This window comes from Cavia porcellus, unplaced genomic scaffold (assembly GCF_034190915.1).
Source record: "Cavia porcellus strain 051 isolate PalLab524CR breed Dunkin Hartley unplaced genomic scaffold, mCavPor4.1 scaffold_5, whole genome shotgun sequence".
In the NCBI taxonomy this organism is placed as follows: domain Eukaryota; kingdom Metazoa; phylum Chordata; class Mammalia; order Rodentia; family Caviidae; genus Cavia; species Cavia porcellus.
In genome coordinates, this window is record NW_026947488.1 from 7,677,748 (window position 1) to 7,699,816 (window position 22,069).

Here is a 22,069-nt window from a genome sequence, read left to right on the forward strand (position 1 = left end):
GCCCCAGGCAGGGCTGCTTGTTGAAAGGGACCTGTGCGGGGCAAGGGTTCTGCATGAGCGCCTTAAAGGACAAAGGCGACAGAGCCAGCGAGAGAGCTCCAGGCGAGACTTTGACCCACGGAATTGGTGGAAGTGTGCGTGTCGCCTCCGCCGCCGCCGCGGCTGCTCCTGCAGCGCTGTCGATCTAGCAGCCACTGGCATCTTCTGCGCTCCGGGACCCCGGGGTAGGAGGCCACGCCGCCGGCGAGCACAGGCCCCAGCCCCAGCGGGTTGCGGCTGCCCACACCGCTCACCATGGGCTCCACGCGCCGGGCGCTGTCCGCGGTGCTGGCCGTTCTGCTGCTTCTCACGCTGCCCGGGCTGCCCGTCTGGGCGCAGAACGACACGGAGCCCATCGTCCTGGAGGGCAAATGTCTAGTGGTGTGCGACTCGAATCCGGCGACGGACTCCAAGGGCTCCTCTTCTTCCCCTCTGGGAATATCGGTCCGGGCGGCCAACTCCAAGGTGGCCTTTTCGGCGGTGAGGAGCACCAACCACGAGCCATCGGAGATGAGCAACAAGACGCGTATCATTTACTTCGATCAGGTCAGACTCGGGGGAATTCAGGGTACCAGGGGGTGGGCGGTCTCCGGGCGTCTCAGACCGGGGCTCCCTGCTCAGGTTAAGCTTGTCTGATTGGGATGCGAGGGATCATTTAGGCACAGGGTTCCCCAGATACATCAGAGTCAAAACTTCTGATTCCCCGCTCCCAACCCGGGCTCCATTCCCTGCTGGTCTCTGACAGAGGCTGCCTGCTTAGCGGTGGAGAGACTTGGGAGCGCAGACACGGGCAGCGAGGGCTCAGGACAAGTTTAGCAGCAACAGGTCAGCAGAAACGGAAGGGAGTCTGGGTCCTGGACACCGTGGATCTCTTGGCCAGAGCTTGGGCCCCTGGATTAGAGTCCTCTACAGGTGTGGCGAGGCTGTTCATGTGGTACCCTCAAAAAATGCAGGATAAATGTTGGATGTGTCTCTCCAGGTGGAGACTCCAAAGAGAGCTCTGGGGGTTCAGGCTCAGTGCAGAGATCCAGTAGGTGGCCTCAGAGGATGGAGAGGACAAATTTCATCTCCGGGTTCCAAGGCCAGGGTCCCCAAATGCATTCCGTGTGGGCCGGCTGCTGCAGAAAGCCAGTCTGCAGCACTCAGATAAAAGTTGCTTGACAGAAAGGAAAAGCATTGGGTAGCTCCGCAGAGCTCCCCCAGGAAAGCCCCGAGGAACTGGTTTCCCCTTCTTGGGCCCCATCCTTTCAGAGAATTGCAAATTGCTCCCAGCCACAGACTTGGAGCTGGAAGGTAGGGGATGGGGCAGGCGGGACTGATGAAAGCTGTGGTTGCTATTTAGCGACTCTGAGCTCTGCAGTTTGCCATGATGAGAAACCCCAGGACATGAGCTTAGCTTAGGAAATCGTCCTAGAGAAGAAAACTGACTTTAGAGTTTTAATTCCAACCCTCGCTGTACTTGGAGTCTTTTCAATTCTAAAGCCACAGTTCACAGCTGTGGGCAAAGAGCCAGGTGCAGGGGCTCAGGTCAAGCAGTACTGCAGGATGGATCAGAGGGGGAGTGGGGTGACATTCCTGTTCCTTTCTTAGTTTCCTTAAGTGATGAGCTCTGCAGCTGATCAAAGGCAGAGCGTGTCTCTCTGGTGGTTTTCTATTGGACAGCTATAATTTTAAATGAATTAAGTAACTCCTTTGGGATTTTGGTGCAGTATTTTCCACAGTGATGGAAATAAAGTTGGGGACTTGCTTGTAGTTCAAAGTCTTAATTAAATGCTGGAAAACTGGGCACTGCCCTATCATCTATGTGGGGTGTTCTTTTCAGTGACCTTCTTGTCAATTAGAAGAGGAGAAGGGTTTGTTTTTCTGTTTGGGAGCAATGCATCACAGAGACAAGAAAGCAGCTTTAGCTATACATCTTGATATACCTGGATGTTCCAATTATAATGTGGAGCCAACATCTAGCTGTACGTGTAGTCAACACTAATCAGCCGTTTCCACCATTGCTAATGAATTATGCCACTTGTATCTGAATCAGAAAGTCCCTGCTAACCACCTTAGATTATTTTAAATGTGCTTGAAAAAGAATCCTCTGCAAATGCCCTTTTGGGGATTACTGCACAGCTGGTGCCTGGGTTTTGAAAGACTATCCATCATCAGGTCAGAGGAATTTGATGTCTACCAGGAAGAAGGTGGAATCTGGACAAAACTGTACACATGCATGCATTTTAAGGCAAGTGTGGAGCCTGCTACATCTACCTGGTAGATGGTCAGAGGTAGCAGTATACTTTTAGGAAACTATACGAGAGATGTAAAAATGCATTAAGTTTGAGAAGAAGCCAGTGTTTGAAGAGATAGTAGCAGATCGTCACTGATGTAAAGGAAAGATATTCTTATAGGGATATCTGATTTTCTGGACACCATTTACAGATTTATTTCTTGAGAAGATGGGAAAGAAACTCTTGGCTTAGCACTCCCTTCTTCTCTCTCCCTGTTTCTTAGGGAGGGACTTGCCTATGTGATGTTGCAAATTTCAGCCTGAGAGGTCACTTAATCCAGAATTAATTTTATAACCTGAGAAAATAAGATGAACATCTTGGAATACAAACACAATGGTGCTTTCTTGGAAACAGCTCCTAATTTCAATCCTTGAACTTTAAATACTCAGCAGGTTATTGAAAGAGGATAATGCATAATACTGAGAGGATACTAAAAGGCTCCTTGTTTCACTGTCATGCTTCACCCTTTGGCAGCTAGCAAGGGCTAACTCACTGCCAAAATATTACAATTAGGTTTAGGTGATACAGAAATAAAACCCATGGTCTCGGATCTTAGTGGAGCACTGGCAGTTCAGAGAAGGGCAAGGTCTCATGTCACTCTGTGCACCGACTGCTGTGTGTCACTGATCGTGTTACACAGTGGAGAGGGTATCCAGGCCTCGGTGTGCTGTGACCAGGGATGACTGTGGAGAGCCACGGATGTTGGTTGGCTGGCTGGGCAACGTCACGTCTGGACATTTGGAAGGCTTGTGAACAGTGGGAATATAAACTCATGGCTGGTGCCTTTTATCTGATTCTCAGGCAAAGAGAGTCTGACGAGCCTCTACATGCCACCTACATATTTCCAAAGTCCCTGGGCCTTGCTGGAAATTGAGGCATGAACACAGAGCAGTTATTTTTGCTTCTCCAATACCGCTTAAAAGATGGAAGGATCTTTCCATAGACAAATCCACTTTCCAAGTCATTTAAGAGGAAAGGAGTAGAATTAGATGTTTTATTCTGAATGGTTTCTGCAGGTAGTTGTTGAGGAAGGAAGGAAGGAAAGAGGAGAGGGAAAAGGAAAATTATTTTACTTACAGAAGAAAATGCTGTCGTGATTTACTGTTATTTATTGTCCTTATTTGTAGATCCTAGTTAATGTGGGCAATTTCTTCACATTAGAATCTGTGTTTGTAGCACCGCGGAAAGGAATCTACAGCTTCAGTTTTCATGTAATTAAAGTCTACCAGAGTCAAACAATCCAGGTATGTGCTTTGACCTGCTGTGTCTCTGCTCCCGAACAACTGTGCTTGTGTTTAATGGATTATATACTTAAGTGTTTATTCCAAGATGCATTTTCATTATGAAAATAAATGGTTCTCCTTATAGTCTGTTTGAAAACATTTAATTCTCAGTTTTCTTCTCTCTATCATCCATGAAGGTGTGTGATCAAAAGCATGGAAAAAATAAACAGTTGCACTTATTACATGTACAACAACCAGACATATAAAAAAACATAGTTTGATAGAAATTTCCTGACATAAGTCTCTTCCTATGATATGGATTTCATTTAATGCATGTACAAAAATTACTTGTGCTTAAAAAGAAAAAGTATCATAAAACTAGCAGTGTTTTACAAGTGCATATTAAATAAAAATTACTATCATTTCAAATTATAAGATATACTTAACTATTAAACATATGAAAGAACATCTGTCCACTGTACCTTCTGGAAAGGGTGTGTTTGCTTATGCTCTTTGAGTGTGGTCGATTCTTACCAATTGCAGTTATGTATTCAACAGTACATTGTTTTTTTCACCTTCTATGATAATGAGCTTGACTTGTAACTCAAAGGCAATAGCTAAGCTATTTCCTATAACATCCAAATATACTAATACCAAACAATGCTCATATGTGTCCATGGAACCCTAGGATAACAATTTATGCTTAGTATTTATAGCACATGGTATGTTCACATGAATGGTAGGTTACCCACCTTTCTACCACTGTTACACATCCTAGAGTGGATAAGTTGATCAATCTCAGATTTAACTTATTTCATATTACCTTTAACCTAAAACAAGTGAGTGTTAGTAAACAAATTTGTTTCCAGTCAGAAATTTCTCCAAGCTCCAATATTTGCACGTATATGTAATGTTTGCCATAGTGTGATGGGAATTATAGTTTAGAGAAAAGGTAATAAAATTTTGAGTTGATTCTTTTGCTAATTTTCATCATTAAGATCTCTAATAATACTGGTGAATATTTTTAATGCAAATCTCTGACCAGAAAAAGCAGTGAAAAATTAATCTGCATATACTTATGCACATTTATTTCAAATTATTTTCTTTGCTATGCCAGTTATGGGTGCAATACCTGAAAGGGTATTGGCACAGTCTGTGTGTATCTGAGTTTATCAGGTCAGTGGGCCCTGGGAAGCCCACTTCATTACCAAAGGGTTGTTGTTGAGTGTAAGAATACATAAGTATTATCTTAGTTTGTATGCTGAAGGGAAACCAGCTTTCACATCACTAGGTTGCTCTCTAGATATTAATGTTTATAGTAGGCATTGAAGAAAATTAATACAAGAAAAACTAAGAAAAAAACTCAACTCAGCAGATAGTGCCTTAAGTTTGACCCCCACCCCCAGGCTAGCTACATTTTTTAAAAGGAAAGGGATGTTTTACTAGGACTCTACCCTCTTAGACATTATTTATGATGCCTAGTATGGGCTTTAGCTTTAAAGGGAGCTTTTCAATGATTTTATTTTTTTTTCTAGGTTAACTTGATGTTAAATGGAAAACCAGTAATATCTGCATTTGCTGGGGACAAAGATGTCACACGTGAAGCTGCCACGAATGGAGTCCTGCTCTACCTGGACAAAGAGGATAAGGTTTACCTAAAACTTGAGAAAGGTAACTTGGTTGGAGGCTGGCAGTATTCCACATTCTCCGGCTTTCTGGTGTTCCCCCTATAGAATCTGATTTCCTGCGAGGTTTATCCAGGTGAGGGGAAAACCACCCCTGAGTTATCGGAAGATCATGTTTTCATCATTGGATTGATGTCCTTTATTGGTTTCTCATGGGTGAATATGGACTCTCTTTAAGGATTCTAGACCTGTCTGAACCAACACGAAGTTTTACAGATTATTTTCATGTGCACATTTCGGTGTATTTGGATTGGAACTCAAAGCAGATAATACCTATCTATGCTTAAATGTAACAATCAAAAGTTGTCTCAAGGTTTGTTCTGGATTTAATTTCTTGGAATTACTAAATTTGTTGCAGATGTGGACTTGGTTTATTTGTTTCCTAAAAACCTGGCAAATGAGTCTGAGAATCAGAAAACTGAAGTTCTGACTTCAATCAGTGGTTAGTGTGACACTGCCAAAGAACTGTGTGAATATATTGGTTACACTTGTTTTTATTGCTTTGGAATTAGTTTGTTTTGTTCTCTTAATGCAGCTGGGAATTGTTTCTCAGTGGCTGGCATTATGTTTTCTCTATAAATAAGGTAATGAATGGCTTGTCTGGAAATTTACCTTGACTGTGAGATTACCGACACGACTTCCCTAAAATGAGAGAGCAGGAAGAATACTTCATAGTTGTATTTTAATTATCTATGTGAAAGAGTCATATTTTCCAAATTATATTTTCTAATAGGAAAAATAGATCATAAGTCTGACAAGGAAAAAAGTTGCTTACCCGAATTTTAAGTGCTCCATCCCCAAACCTTGGCAAAGCTTCTCTCCTCCCCAGAAAAGCTTATACTTTATTGCTCAACTTTAATTAACATGATTGATAATGACCACTATATTAAAAAGCTAAGGGATTTTTTTTCCCTTAGACGTGATCACTTTATTAACTGCCGATGGGATACCCTGGTTTTTAATTATATCTATTTTTCAAGCCTTTTGTTGTGTTTTAAGCATCATCTGGTTTTGCCTTAACTCTTTAAGTTGTATATATTTATCTGTTTAACTAATATTAAGTCCAAATATCCCATATCTAAATTTAGTGCAATATCTTATTTTGTCTTTTGTATAGATCATATGAATTCATAAAATTATTTATGTCTCTGTTATAGAATAAATATTAATATATGTTAGTTGAATTGTTTTGTGCTTTCAGTTTTGGAAATCTGTGTCCTGAATGAGTTATTTTCTCTTACTCTCTCTCCCTCCTACCATTCCTTCCTTTCTTCTTTCTTTCCTCCTTTCCTTCCTCTTGTTTCTTACTTTCTGGAGTTTAAGAAAACCTTTTGAATTTCCAGGTAATGTCCTCTGACTTGGTATAGGAAATCTTTACAGTGTTTAATCTGTCCCAATCCAGGAATTGCAATCTTGCCAAAAGAGAATCAATGAACTCTGTAAACCTTTCTTTTGCTTACTGTAAGGAACTAGGTTTACAAAGATCCCATAAAATATCACGAGAGTGCTTAATGTGTGAGTGACTGCTCATGAGTATAAAGACCAATGTTTTCAACCTAAGACTTGGTGAAACCTTCCGTCCTGTTTTTCACATCAAAATACAGAAGATCATAGGCATCTTTTAAGGAGGAGCTGTTACTGCATGTGTGTTGCCTGGGGACTTTGGCTCTACTTGTGAGCTGTAGTCAGTTAAAGCACTTGGGGGCAGGGCAAGGGCCTTTTCTTAGCTAGTGAGAGTGAGGCAAACATTACAAGTTTACCCACACCAGTGTGACTTTCAGTGTGATAGTGATTAATCTTCAAATCAAAATGTTCACCTACCTGCAGGAAGAACTCTTTCCTTTCCCCAGAAAACATTATCTGGAGATGTTGGCAACAGATCTTTGATGGAGGTCATCTCCAATTGACTTTCAATCAATGATTCTATTTTTTAATATAAAAAAACCCCAGTATTACACAGAGAGACAATAAAAAAGATGTTTCTCCATAAATTTACGTGCTAGATGCATCTGTACAGGTCTCTATACCCAGAATTTGTGTCCTTACATCTCTCCAGGGTGAATCATACTGAAATAAATCTATTTGTCATTGATTTGGCCAGATGTCATACGACTATTGTAATTACCAATTGACACTTATGATTGACCAGAGAAAATATCAAAAGATTCCAACTTAGAAGTACCTTTCATAAATGTGCTGTGACAGTCTTTTGGGGCCTGTCTTTATTTTTTTTTGATTCTTCTGAACATAGAAGAACACTGGCAACATGCTTGGCTTTGAGTACACATGTACACATTTTATAAGACAAATGTCCCTTTGAAAGTTTTGCCAGAAAGTCTATCTGAAAAGGCATCAAGTCTGTGGCTATCCAGGGTAGAAGGTGGCCTGTGACATGGGTCTCAAGTGGAGAGATGAGGCAAGACAGCCTAAGATGCTCATCCCACTCTAGGAAGTAAGAGCTGCCATGAGCAAACTGGCCAGAAAGATAAAGAGTGATGAGAGAGAAAAAGCAACAGGACAGAGTGCCCTGGCCAGCAGAGCTTGGATTTTGGATGGATGTAGGTTGGCGTCCTGCAGTCTATATTCCCCACTCTGTAACCCTTGGGCAGGTTCTATCACCTCTCTGAGCTTTAATTAGTTTTTTTTCTACACAAGCAAAAGTTGGTTGTGGGGATTAAATAAAGCACTGAGGTGCTTGGAGCATAGCAGGAATTCAACCAAGAGCTTCTGTGATTACTAAAACCAAAAGCCCTGACACAGACAAAGCGGCAAATGGGGCTGCAGGAGGAGACTCAGATGGACAGGAGGCTGGGAGGGAAGTGGAGATGGAGTGAGCTGGGGCGGAGAGATTGCGATGTTAGGGGTTTTCTCAGAAATGAAGCCTGATGCTCCCCGTGTATACTATGACTCAAAAATTGTTTTTAAAAATCGCTGGGTCCACAAAAATGCTAATCGAACACAGGAATTGCATTGGTGCTGTCTGCATTCGTCAGTGCCAGAGCCCCTTTCTGGATGGTTCCAACTCCTCTGACTGCTTCTTTATCTATTGATCTGCAATCGCTAGCAATTCTCTGCAGCAAGCAGTTTGCTCCTGACAGGCACCCGTGCAAACAGGACGCAGGAAACCGCGTGTGCGCAGAATCTCACTGAGCCTAATTGCCTGTGGGGTGTTCCCTGTGATCCCACAATCGGGGGGACTGTGATTACTTAATTATATTTTAAAAAATTCTTAAAAATTTTTTTTTCCGAGTTAAGTTTGTGTTCTCCCTGTTCATTTAGTTTCTGGAAACCTGGATAACTTCCTGTTTTCTCTTAGTTTCTCCCTGTTAGCAAGTTATTGTTCAAATGTTGAAATACACATCTTCGGCTAACTTCAGCTAAAGGATCCTCATAATGGGTTCTGCACATCACAAGATGCTGGGTCTGCATGAGTGGTGACCTCTCCCTTTTCCAGCTCTCCCTAATTGTCCAACAAAGCTAGATTCTTCACAAGAAGCGATGGCTGTCTACAGGTTTGGGCCTGCCCTGCCTTCTGAATGAGGGCACTGAGCTTTATCGGTCTACTTGGACTCCATATCTCACCTGTTCCCGAGCAGTGGGAGTCTCCAGATGGGTTGACCTCATGGTCATGAGATGTAATGAGAGCAGAATCAAGTGACAGCTGCCCACATTCGAGACTTTGGAGTTAGCAACTTGGATTCTTATCCTAAATGATTATTGTTTTGGTAGCAAGAGGGTGGGGATTAAGGAGAAGCCTTCTAAGTAGTTGGTTGCCCTTTCTTTGATACAGGCTTGCTGTTCAGGCAAATTTCAGATATCTTAGAACAAAAGTGGTAATTTTGCTCTTAGCACCTTTCAGATAGAAAACAACAACTTCTTTTAGACTCTGACCCTGAAGTTCTATTGTTCTTAACCAAATGTGTGTGCAAATCACCTGGGAATCTTACATTGCCTGTCTGTCCAGCTCCTGGCTCCATGGATGCTGCTGGCTACATCTTGGCTACTTGAGGTGCAGTCTCTGTTCCCCCAGCATTTGTGTCTATGGTAGAGTTTGCTGGGATCTCCTGTTGTAGTCAAGACTCACTCCAAACCTACCAACTTGGAGTCTGCATTTTAACATTGTTTCCTGCCCCTCTCATGTTTTTAGGTATCATTAAGTTTCATGAAGGCTTATCTTGAATTCAGTTCCAATGATCAGCTGCATAGGAATGGCCTGGGCTGAGCTTTTGGCACCCACAGTCTAGTAGTCTCCAGGGACCCTCACCACCACAGCCATGCAGCCGTTGGCCTCGCGGGGAGTAGCCCTGGGAGTCAAGATGTGAGTCTTCTTTGACCCTAGAGATGCAAAGCTCTCCGCCAGAAGCCTGCACTCAGGTCGGTGTGACACCCTCATTCTGGGCTCAGGGAATCTCCCTGTGTGCAGGTGGCACACACTGCGGAAAGACTTGGCCTCCAGGAGAGATGTGAGTATCCTGGCCTGAAAGCAAAGGTAAGTCAACCAAGCAGTGACCATCCAGTGAAGGAGGCCAGGCCTGGGACACTCCTCCTCATCCCCTCAGCCTCCATTTGCACAGTGGATGGAGTTACTTTTTGCTTTTGTTTTTAACTAAAATATATTTTAGGTCCAATGGTTGATACTTATGAAAATATGTTAGTGCATCCATGGAATTCAGGAGGTCTTTATTTCCTATGCAGCTACATTGAGAATATAAATTTATAAGAGAGACTCATACATTTCTAAGAATTTCTGGGAATTTTGAGGAAATCCTAGCAGCCAGTGGTCTGGCCGTTGTCAGCGAAGCGGAGAGATTTCCACAAATACCCATTCTTCCCTCACAATTTGGGAGGACAGAAGCTAGCTTGTCTATTTCTCCTCCTCTGTGCTGTTTTTCTATTTTTGTCATGCTTAAGCTTCGACATCAAAAGGTAATCAATAAGAGGAAGAACATGCCGGAAAACTAACGCGGGCTGGTTATCTATTTGCACATTACTATTTTTAATCTTCATGAACAAAGAAAACAAAAATGGTTTGCCATGACCTGTCCATCCTGTAGAATCTCTTTGCTGCTGTCTTTCAGAAGTCCCAGAAAGGGAGGGAGAGAAAAGCAGGAATTAAGCAGGGGTCCCTTTGGGGCAGGAAGACAGTGGGGCCTGTGTGGCCAGTGTTAGAGAGCGGTGAGTCAGGGCCATGTTGAGTGTGCACGCGTGTGTGTGTGTGTGTGTGTACATGACCATCTAGTGACAAGGTTGTCTGTTCTGGGTCAGATGTCATCACACAGAAAAGCGGGCTGTCGCCATTGGCCAAGCAGCTTAGGGAATGAATCTGTATCAAGTGCTTAGGTCAGAAAATATCTCCTGGCCCTAAATATATATAATCTTCAACCCAGTGCTTTTGCTGCTACTGGGTCACCTGGACCATTGCCCTATTTAATCAGTAACAACAGCCAGCCTGAGCGATTCTGTTCTCAACGTGGAGTGAAGAGGTTTTAATTATTTTCTGTTTTCCTTTGTGACGTACATAGGCATGTTTTTTTCTGAGTTCTTTATTCTTACCTGTTTAAAAATATATAAACCATCACCAGTGTTTCTTTGAAAATAATTTCACTTTTATTCTTCATGTTAGCATTAGAGCACAGTGGAAAACAGTGATGATTTCCCCCCAAGTTAATCAAAAGTGAGGAACGGATGCTTGACATAACAAGCGTTCAATCCTAAAGGCAGTGTTCGTGCATTAAACGCAACCCCACACGGAGGACTAGGGAGAAGCTGCCTGATAGAGTTGTGATAGCTCTGTGAGGATGGAATGGAAGCCTGAAAGCCGTTGTGGTTTGCTTCAAGCGTCTTTTCCTTCTGTTTTCTTTCCGGGTAGTAAGGTCAGCTCTTCCCAGGCTAAAGGCTGCTGCTCACTGGCTCGGATCTCAGCTCCTCTTCCCCAGGATGACTTTGCAAACCCCGGGCGGCATCAGAAAGTGCACTGGATTCTGCCCTTCCGGGTCTGGGCCAAGCTGATTGGAAGGAGAAACACTGCTGAAATGGCCTGTAACTCCTCTCCAGGGATAGAGAAGCCCCACGCTTCAGTATTTCAGGGAAGCTGTTGGCAGGCTTGGAAGGAAGCCACGACTTGCTCCGTCTGTCCTCGGAGAGATGCTCAGAGGGGGAGATCTGGAGAGGGTGGGAGGTTTGGGGGCACCCACAGGAGCACCTGGGCTGGTCTCTGGGGAGAGAGGGCTTTGCCCTGCTTTCATACTTACAATTTGCTCAGACAATACTTTATAAGGAGCCAGAAAGGGGACTGTGGGGTCCATAAGAGCCATTAAAAAGTCCTGCCCTGCAAGATTCCTTTTTCTGTGACTAATTGGTTATTAAGAGGAAAAAAAATACCAAGTGCTCCTTTACCTCCAGCGATTGTGCGGTGCCGTGAGTTGAAGTCGAACAAGAGTTACAAGGTCATCCACGACTTTCTGAGTGCCAGAGGCCAACTCTTAGGGAGAGAAGAAGGCAAGAACCTTCTCTTGGGAATCAGAGGCATCTGTTTCCCTATAGAAGAAACACTGATTATGTGCCTATTTTATACCCCACACTCTGGAAACTGCTCTCCATCAGCCAGGAACTTTCCGAGGTCTTGGAGAAGCCCTCTTTGCAGGCAAAAGGACTGCGAAAGGAAAGCAGAGCATACCGGTCTCCTTGACCGAGCTGTCAGTGACCTCTGTCCAGCTTTCACTGCTGTGTGCTTTTAGGGTTGGACTTTGTTAAAAGGCAAAGGTTGACACAGGGCAGATGTGGGAATGGTTCACTGCTCTGTCTCAGGGGTATGCCATTTCTACAATGGGCATCAGAAAATTATTTGTGCATTCGTTAGCACAGTGTTCTGAAGAAAACACTGAATTATTACATCCTAATAAAACAGGCCATCTTCAGACAGATGGAAGTACCCTTCACAAGAGTCTTCCTTTCCTAACTCGTACAAAAGTGCCTCGCAGTTTGTGTAGTGAGGAGGGAAGGGAGAGGTCTGACTGTTTCATCCTGCTCATCATGTCTGATTTATTTCTTTCTCCCTTTCTCCCTTCTCCTCTGGCTCCTTTTTCCTCTCTCTCTGTGTTTGTCTCTCCCTCTCTTTCTTGCTTTCTTTCCACATTAGGGAGAGACCCCAGGCCATCACACATGCTAGCCAACACCTCTACTACTGAGCTATCGACACAGCTTTTTAAATTTTATATTTAAATAGGATCTCACTAAGTTGCCAAGACCCGTCTTGAGGCTAAGATCCTCTCTCCTCAGCCTCCCAAATAGCTGGCTGTACTGGCTTGTGCCATCATGCACAAGTATCTGCATTGTGAAGAGTATCTTTGATTATAGGAAGCTAGGCATCAGGCCCGTGCACCCCAGGATGTGGGTTTGTTGATCTGGTACTTGCGGAAGCTCATCTTAGCTGGTTTGAAGCCCAGGTCTCTGCTGGGATCCAGTTCACTGGAAGCCCCTGGACACCTTGAGCGGGCAGGCAAGAAGTGTTTCTCCTTATGAATCATCCTTCTCCTAGAGAGCCAACATTCAGCTTCCTAAAAGCTTAGCAGATTACATATGAACCCATAAATGTCCGTTTCCAAGCAAAACAACTCCCTAATAGTCTCTTATAATTCAACTTTATTTCTACCTCCGGGATCCCAACCTATCCTCAACATGGGCTGGGCTGTAAAGACATTTTTTCCTCTATTACTTTCCATCTGAGTCTCTTCTGCACAGGTTTGGACAGGGCTGCAGGGATCTTGGGGGCTGTGACTTCAGGGGAGGCAGGTGCAGTCAGGGGTCCAAATGCATTGTAGGGGAGGTGATGGGAAGTGTGACAGCCTGCGTGTGTCTCCTGCGAGGAGAAATGAAAACCCATGTGAGAAGGTTGGTAGGGGCACGAGGGACCTTGTCCAAATGTCTTCGCACCCTATGTTGTGGAACCAACCCAGAAGTAGCTGGCATGGGGTGGGGGTGTCCATGTTCTGTCACCTCGGAGAGCCCTGAAAGCCGAAAACAGAGTGTGCAGTTCTGGGGAGAGGACTTCTCTGCCAGTCCCAAGAGAACACTGTAAGAACTCGGCTCTCGGGGCTGGTCAGAGGGAACCAGCGTCCTTTGGTCTCCCTCAGAAGAGCTTCAACCTGGATGAAGAAGGGTTGGGGAGATTTTCCTGGACCTGCCCCCGGGGTCCTCCTGAGGTGCTGTGCTGCCCTGTGGCTTTGCAGGCCTTGGAAAGTGAGGAGAAGCAAAGTCCTCAGTCCTCTCCTAAGTGACCTTGTGGAAGGAGCTGCTATGATGCTATCCACCTTGCCTCTAAAGTCTTGTTCAGCTGTTGTGAATCCTCACTGTACCTAAGCACCCCTAGAGATGCTCGGTACAGATATTTCACTGTTTTTCCAGCCCAGAGTTTCTGATGACACAAGATTTGGTGGGGCCCAGGAATCCTGTATTTTCCCCACCACCTCATAAGGAATCAGTGTTTAAATAAAAATACATGCCGCTTTTTGCAAACCATAAAATGCACCCTCACGTGAAGTTCGTTCTGAAGACCGAGACTCGGAAGGATTGTCTTCTCTGTCTGTCGTCTTCCTAACACACACACCGCATGTGAGCCGAATCATGAGTCTCCAAGGCTGAAGTTGTTTAAATCCTTCACTTAAAAAGTCACATCTGCTTGAATGATTTTCATGATGGTTTCTGTTTTCCGTCTTATGTTTCATGAATTACCAAATTCATGCATGTTGGCTTAAAATATTGCCAACAATGCAGCCATCACAAAAAATAGTCATTGGCAAAAAATAAAAGGAAAGGTTTTTGTGGTCCTGCTCTTCCTGCTAACTCTAGGAGGGTTGCTGGCTTATCGGGTCCACAAATGTGGGTTGGGGTCCACCACTATGTCCTGTTTTTCAGAGGACTCCAGTGGCCAGCTAGGCACAAAGACTCCGTGTTCCACCACTCAGTCCCAGACAAGAAATCACATTTGGGCAGGTGGGAGGGTTGTAGTCAGCGGTGGAGCCTCTGCCAGATCTTGGCTCAAGATGTGGATGAGACCCCCACCCCCACCTCTGCCAAATAAAAGAACTTTGGTTTTAACTCATCTTTTCACTTAAGATTCATTAACACATCTGCTTGAGTTCCAGGGAAGTCATTGAAATTTGCACAGCGCTGTCAGCACAAGACGTCTGGTGCTGATGGAATCACTGATGCGAGAAAGGACCTGCTCATTGCTGTGCCTTTGGGGTCCCCCGCCTGCCTCTCTGATTATGAGTGATAGAACAGGCAGGGGGCTTGTTAACAGCTCCCCAATGCTCGGCCCCAGAGAATAGGCTGAGTGGAGGCCCTGACAAGGTGCCCACCTTCCTGGCTTCGCCCACACTGAAGGTCTCACTGAATCGGAACCAGCTTTAAGTTGCTCTGAGGAGAGCCAACCCCAGTTAGGCTGGCTGCCAGTGATGAATGTCAGCAACACACGCAAAGGCCTGTTAATTGTGAGGTTAAGCGGTGCACCACCACAGCAGGTGTGTGCACACACGTGTGGGTCACATCTGATTTCGGGCACAGGTGTGCACATGTGTGTGATTTCTGGTACACGTGATTTTGGGGATGCTTATGATTTCTGGCATTAGTGTAACTAGGGCATGCATGTGAATTTGGGCACGCTTGTGATTTGGGACACATATTTCATTTCTGGAATGTGTGTGAATTTGTGCAAACGTGTGAATTGGTGCATGCATGTGAATTTGTGCACAAGTGTCAACTCTGGCACGTGTTTCTGGAACATGTGTCATTTTGCGCATGCATGTCAGGCAGCATCCATGACATTTCTGGTACACGTGTCAATTCTGTCATGCATGGCACTCCAGATACATGTGTGTCTTCTGGCATACGTGTCACTTTCAGCACACATGTCATTGCTGTCACACGTGTCATTTCTGGGATAAGAGTAATTTGCAGCACAGATGTCAATTCTGGCTTGCACATCAATTTGAGCATGTGTTTTAGTTTGAACATGTGTGTTATTTTGGGCACACATGTCAATTTGGGCATTTATGTCAATTCTGGCACACGTGTCATTTCTGGTAGGCATGCGATGCTGGATACAAATGTGAATTTCAGCACCTGTGTGATTTCCAGCATGCGTGACATTTCCGGCATGCATTTCAGTTGCAGCACGTGTGTCATTGCCAGCATGCGTATCAATTCTGGCATGCATGTCAACTCCTATACACAGGTCACTTTGGATACTCATTTCATCAAATTGACATACGTGTTGACACATTTGTAGCACATGTGTGATTTCATACACACGTGTCATTTCAGACATGCATGTCATTGCCGGCATGTGTGCCTACCCAAGAGTCATTTCGGTCACAGGTTTCAATCCTGGCATGCGTGTCATTTTGGGCACAGGTATCACTTCCAGCATGCATGTCAGTTCCTGTGCACAAGTCAGTTCTGGTATGCATATTAATTTGTGCACATGTGTCTTTTCCTGCATGCATGTCAATTTGGGCTTGTGTTTGATTTTGGAGATGTGTGTTATTTTGAAGATGTGTTTGAAAATGGGCATGAGCCTCATTTCCAGCACATGTATCATTTCAGGCACGTGTATGATTTTGGGCACACGTGTGATTTTGGGCATGCGTGTGTACATGCCTGTGATTTCCAGATTGTGTATTATTTCAGACACATGTGTGATATCTGACACACATGTGATTTTGGTCACTTTTGTGTGCATATGTGTGATTTCTGGCATGCATTTTATTTCCAGTATTCCTATGTACCATGCGTGTGATTTCGGGGCACCCATTTGATTTCAGGCATGCACGTGCACACGTGTGGGATGTGTGTGTGTGATTCTGAGCACTTTTGCACACCCATTTGATTTCAGGCATGCCTGTGCATGCGTGTGGATCACACGTGTGATTTCGGCATGTACGTGTGCATTTGTGGGGCTCACCTTAGAAGGGAGCTATTGTGAAGTCATAAGTGAGAGGCCCATGATATCACCATATTGTCTATTGATTTCTGTAAATTTCTTACTCTGTTAGTAAATAAATAATTTTATTATTCTGTTACCCCAGGATATTCCTTCAATGTATTTTTGTTACTTGTATTGTAAGTTTTATGTTTGTTATTCTGAAGAAATAAAATGTTTATAAATGTTATACTTTGATGACCAAATCATATTTTAATTTCCTGAACCATTTTGAGAGTTTGTCTCCGAACTCAAATTCTTTCTCCTTTTTTCTGTCTTTCTTTCTTTCTTTCTTTCTTTCTTTCTTTCTTTCTTTCTCTCTCTCTCTCTCTCTCTCTCTCTCTCTCTCTCTCTCTCTCTTTCTCTCTTTCATCCTAGCTTTTGGAGACAGAGTCTTGCTGTGCAGTCCAGACTGGCCTTGAACTCTGCAATCCTCCTGACTCAACCTTCCAAGTGCTGAGATTACAAGCGTGTGTCACCATACCCAGTGTAACCTGTATTTCTTACAAACAAGATAATTATTCTATAGTGCTGTCCTGCTATGATAAATATTGACGTTCTAAGATGCGCTAACCCTTGGACCTCTTTTGGTTTTGGCAGTTGTTCCAATATCGTCCTTTTTAACAGCAGTTTCCAACTTTCTGTCACCAGGAGCTGGTTTTATGGACAATGATATTTCCATGGAAGGGTGGGGGTGATGAGTGACCAGATTCTCATAGGAGTGGGCACCCGAGATCATTTGCGTGTGCAGTTCACAGTAGAGTTCTTGCTCCTACGAGAATCTAAAGCTTCCATTGATCTGACAGGAAGTGGTGCTCAGTCAGCAGGGCCCGTGATTCGGGGCAGCTGTAAATACAGATGAAGCTTTCTGTGCTTCCTGCCGCTCACCACCTGCTGTACAGCCCACTTCCTAACCGGCCACTGCCTGACCTGTGCACTGGGATTGGGGACCCTGCTTGACAGCAGGAGGGTTCACAGCAAAATCACGTCACAGCCAATTGTTACGTCTCTGTAGATGCCAACACCCCAGGATGTTTTGTCAATTTTTACTCTTGTGATCTTGATGCTTTGCAGGACTATGGTCTAATTTCTTCTCGTGATTGGTTTCAGGTTGTACATCGTTGCCAATGACATCATGAAGGTTCTGCTGCCTTGCATCTTAGCAGGTGGTGCACAATTTAATTTCGCTCCACAATGTTCCCTGTGATCACTAGAAGTGGTGTCTCCCAGGCTCATCCACTATCATTTCTCTTCCACTTTAGAATTAAAAATTCTTTTATGGGGAGCATGTTTATGACTACATCAGTGTCCCATTTTTCACCAAGCTCTGTGACTGTCTGTACTTAAATAATAAGTACAGGTCTTCTGGGTCTAAGCTTATTCATTGTCTTATAATCTATTAATATTATCATTGCATAAAAGGTCAAGTTGTCCTCAATTTGATCAGAAGGGCCCTTTAGTTAGGTTTTGTTTACAAAACAAAATAAACCCCCAAGGCCCCATTGTAAATTATAAGGTGGTAACCTAAAGAATGGTGGAGGTTGAAGAGTCATAGGCTCTGTGGTCTGCAAGAAGGAGAGAAGATCTGGGAAGTTTATGGTGTTGGGAAAGCCAGGAGTTGGAGGCAATGGTGCAGACAATCACCGGAGTCTAAACGCCAGGGTGGGAGAAGGTCCATGAGCCAACTCAGCAGTCAGAGAGCAAATTCAACCCTCTTCCACATTTTCATTGTGTTCAATCCCTCTAGGACTTGGATGCTGCCTGCACATATTGGCACTCAGTCCATCAACTCGCGTGGTAATCTCTCCCAGAAATACTCTCATAGGCCTACTCAGAACTATCTTTAACCAGCTATCTGGTCATTCTCGTTGTCAATACACATCCACAGACTGCAGAGAAGGGATGCTCAAGGAACTTTCCCCCTCTGACAGAGTCCTGCTCTTGTTACCAGGTGGCCTCTGAGGATGAGGCTAATGATTCAGCACTCTGTAGATTTTTTTCTGGTGGTAGTCAACCCTGCTGCCCACTGATATTTCTGGCTCTTTCCATTCTGGGAATATGATACGTAAATGACTAAGTGGCATGATTATAAAATGAAAGCACAATGAGGTATGCCATCCCCAGGAAGACACAAGTACAATTCAGCCTGCTTCCACCTTTCCTCTGCTGACCATTGAAGAGCATAACGAGATACCTTCCTAGGCTGGGGGATGCTCACAGACCCCCCTTCCGACTTACACTGGAGATGTCCTGTGAGCAAGAAGTAAACACCTAGTGTCTTCCATGTCACCTGTAGTTTGCCGCTGCTGCTCCTGCGTGCTCTGGCTCATTCTGATGGTACAGCAGGGACTCAGTGGCTGCTTTTGCTGAAAAGCGGGCCTGCAGATGCCTGGGGATAACTAATGGCAGGATAAAAGCTTGCCCTTTATTTTGCATCTGTCACCTTTACTATCTCAAAACTTTGGATCAGATTCTAGCTCAGCTCTGCACGAGGTATATTTTCTGTCATTCTACCCTGTAGTGATCTCGGATTCTGGGAACAACAGATCTGGTGGGTAAGCACCTAATAACAAGAGTTAAATCTGCTCCTAGACCACAGCAGTGAGGCCCTGCTTGACCAGTCTCGAGGTACTGATTGCCTACAGTATAACCTCCAAGATTCTAACTATGCAAGAACTGACGTTTGTTTATAACCCCGGGACTATTATTTCCTCCTTAGAGAGACCAACTTCTGTCTGTCTCTCCGGTGTGACAACATTGAGACTAAATTTATTTCCTGTCTTGGCCACCAATCATGTCTTCAATTTGTCTTTTGGAATAAATGGCTGAGCCTCCTTCATTGTCATCCCTAGAACCTATGGTCATGGACTCTGGTTACAATGACTCAAGCAAAGTAAATGTCACAGCTTATTTCAGAATAACACCTTTCTTCTTCTTGTAAGAAGCAGTTTGCAAATGAGAAGGGGCCCATTTGATTGTGACCTTTGTAAAGAAGCAAGTATAAGGCGATCTTTAATTTTTTCCAGGCACAAAAATCATTTCAAGCAGGAGATGCCATAAAACTCTTCAAGATACACACTAGAGATCTGTTCAGTGCTGGCAGACGATGGGCCGCATGACCTGCCAAGCTTCTTATCTCCTTCCCTAATTTCAGTGATTATCAAAATGATGAAATACAGCCAGTTCATTAAAATCCTCCTTTGAAGGCTGGCTGTGGCTTGTCACATGTCTCTGTCCCCTCCTGTGCTAAGGTGATAAATGCCTAAACCATCTTTCACATGACTTGGCTCAAAAGGAGTGGCCACACCTCCTGCTGCTGATGTATTTGACCAAACCCTCTGGGTTTGAGTCTGATGTTATCAAACTTCTTTCATTTATTCATGCATTTATGAAGCAGGAATTTGGTGAAGCCATGGGAGGGGCTGATAAAAATGTCCCCTGGTGGAGGGCAGGGAAGTGTGGCTATGGGAGAAACTACCCGAGGACTATGGTAACTAGCTGAACTGGACTGGCCATCTTTCTTTGCATTTCAAACCCTCCCAAGAAGGTATTTGTTGTAGTCAGGGGGTGTACACACAGAACAATTCAGATCAGGACATGGAGTTCATAATATTTTTATCATGGTCACCAAAAGTTAACACAGGAAAATGCAGGAAATCTATCTGCAACACCAAAGACGTAGATTATTTAGTGTCAAGAGCCTAAAGTCCATGGTAATATCCCAGATGAGTCCAGATAAAAACCCAGAGCTCAGGACAATGCCTCCCATGAGTCCAGCTGGAGGACCAGCGCCCACAAGAAGGACTCATGCCAGTCTCTTTTACAGATCTGTGCTGGGAAGACCCAAGGGTCCGCAGTGGAAGCCAGAAAGTCTATGCCAGCAGGATGAAGGAGCTGTGCTAGTGGGATGAGGGTTCTACACTGGAGCCAAGAAGTCACACTCACAACAAAGACCAGGGTATCCTGAAAGGCACCACAGCTGTCCTCAGCAACACGGAGGCCCCGAACTCCTCCAATGACAAGCACAGTCAGGTACGTGCAACGAAGCAGCATGATGAGTTCATCCTGGAGACCAAGCAGCACATGTCTTCCCCTCCGGAGCCAGGAAGCAATGCTCGCTGTGAGGACCAAAGCTTCTCCAGAACCAACAGCTCAGACAGCAACTTGGTAGGAGAACCCACAATGCCTCCTTAACACCTCAACCCTCAACACCTCCCTTCTTCTCCACCTATTTATCCTGGCAACCCTCCTCAGGTGGAGCATCTTGTCTCAATACATGCTGATGTAATCCAGCTGGCGTTAAGTTGACCACCAGTTCTCAAACCATAACACTATTTCTGTATTTTAATGAGCAGTTTACCCTTCCCAACCTTCCTTGTTTTCCTCAAGCTTTCTCTTATCCTCCATTTAAGACAGACTCGGTTAGCAGGACCAGTTCTACACTCTTCCTCTAAACTCAGATCCACACTTGTAAGGAAGACAGCTGTGCTTATCAGCTTTGATGTGTCTTGTTAAAGTTCTAATTCTGACCCAGTCAGTCTGGAGTGGAAAAGAGATTCAGCATTACCAGTGAGACCCACTAGCTGACCACTAATGATGCCGCTTCTTGGGCCACACATTGAATAGTAAAAAAATGAAAAGAGACAGTTTCTGATCTTGAGGAATCACCACCTTGAGGGGGAAGAAAATGTAAAGCCAGAACAGTGCATATGGAACCATGGAAGGGGAAACCACACAGAAACACACCATCCTGAGCATTCTCATATATGATCCTGAGGAATCACATTTTAAATTGAGTTTCTCTGGTGAGTTCAGAGCTTGGCTTCTCAGGAAGTAGATGCTAAGATAAAATTTTACGTGTGAGATATTAATGAGAGACCAAAATACAGAACAGAAGGCAAAGAAAGCAGAAATGGGCTGAAGAAAAGGTCAAACTGCCATGCAAACCAACTGCGTTTACCCCAGTGGTGAGGACTGGAGCATATGTGGTCAACCAGAGTGTCTGCATCAGGGCCAGTGGTCAGGCCCCCCCGTGACTCCAGCCACTGCCAGCTGCAGGTTGCCCCAGGCCGGGCGTAGCTGTGGGACTAGGCAGACATGAAGGAGCTGATAGCTGGACTCTGAGGCTCATTTTTCCCTGTGGCTGAGAGGAAAACCCTCTCCTGCAGCTGGAAGGGAGTTTACAGGATGCATTTCTATACTCACACCGGTGTTATTTAAAGAAGTCAGACAAGTGCTTTGGAATTGATCAATATAGGAACTGATAAATTTCTCAGGTGAATCTTTCTACAGACATGGATTCTCAAACCTCATCATACAGACTTCTTGGAGGTGAAGCCTTCTATATGCAAGTCAGAAGCATAGGAGTGATCCTATGTGAGTGATACTCACCTCTGGGGAATTTACCTGGCAAAAGAATAGTGGTTTCCATAATTCCTTAGGGAGGATTAGTGGCTTAAGTAAAATCTGGGAGTATTAGCATATGCAAAAAGCCTTCATAAAATAATTTACAGGTCTGTGTTATTGGCTATTGGAGGTTTCTTAGACTTTAAGAAAGAGCCTTAGCAGGCAGTTACTAGTCATTCATTTTGTGAAATTCAACTTTTGTGTGTTAGTTTTTCAGAATCACTCAGTGACAAGAGCAGTGGGAAAGCATTTATTTTGGACTTTCAGTGCTTTCTGACAGCACCATCAATAGAGCAGAAGTCAAGCACTTCTATAAGGCCATTTATGAGCCAGATATAGAGGTGATGAACACATCAGAAAGATCTTAATTTCCAGGCTTATTACCTGTTTCCAAATTACCCTCAAATACACATGAAATAACATACATTTTTGATCTGATATTTTCTTCGAATCTGTATC

General features: G+C 44.2%; 1 protein-coding gene across 1 annotated transcript; it reads left to right on the forward strand.

Annotated features, from left to right (window-relative positions):
- The first annotated feature begins 294 nt into the window (after positions 1-294).
- Cbln4 (cerebellin 4 precursor) lies at positions 295-6,407 on the forward strand. Its single transcript, XM_003463650.5, has 3 exons — positions 295-585; positions 3,443-3,559; positions 5,074-6,407. The coding sequence occupies exons 1-3, from the start codon at positions 295-297 to the stop codon at positions 5,269-5,271; spliced, it is 606 nt and encodes a 201-aa protein (XP_003463698.1). The 3' UTR covers positions 5,272-6,407.
- Positions 6,408-22,069: the final 15,662 nt, after the last annotated feature.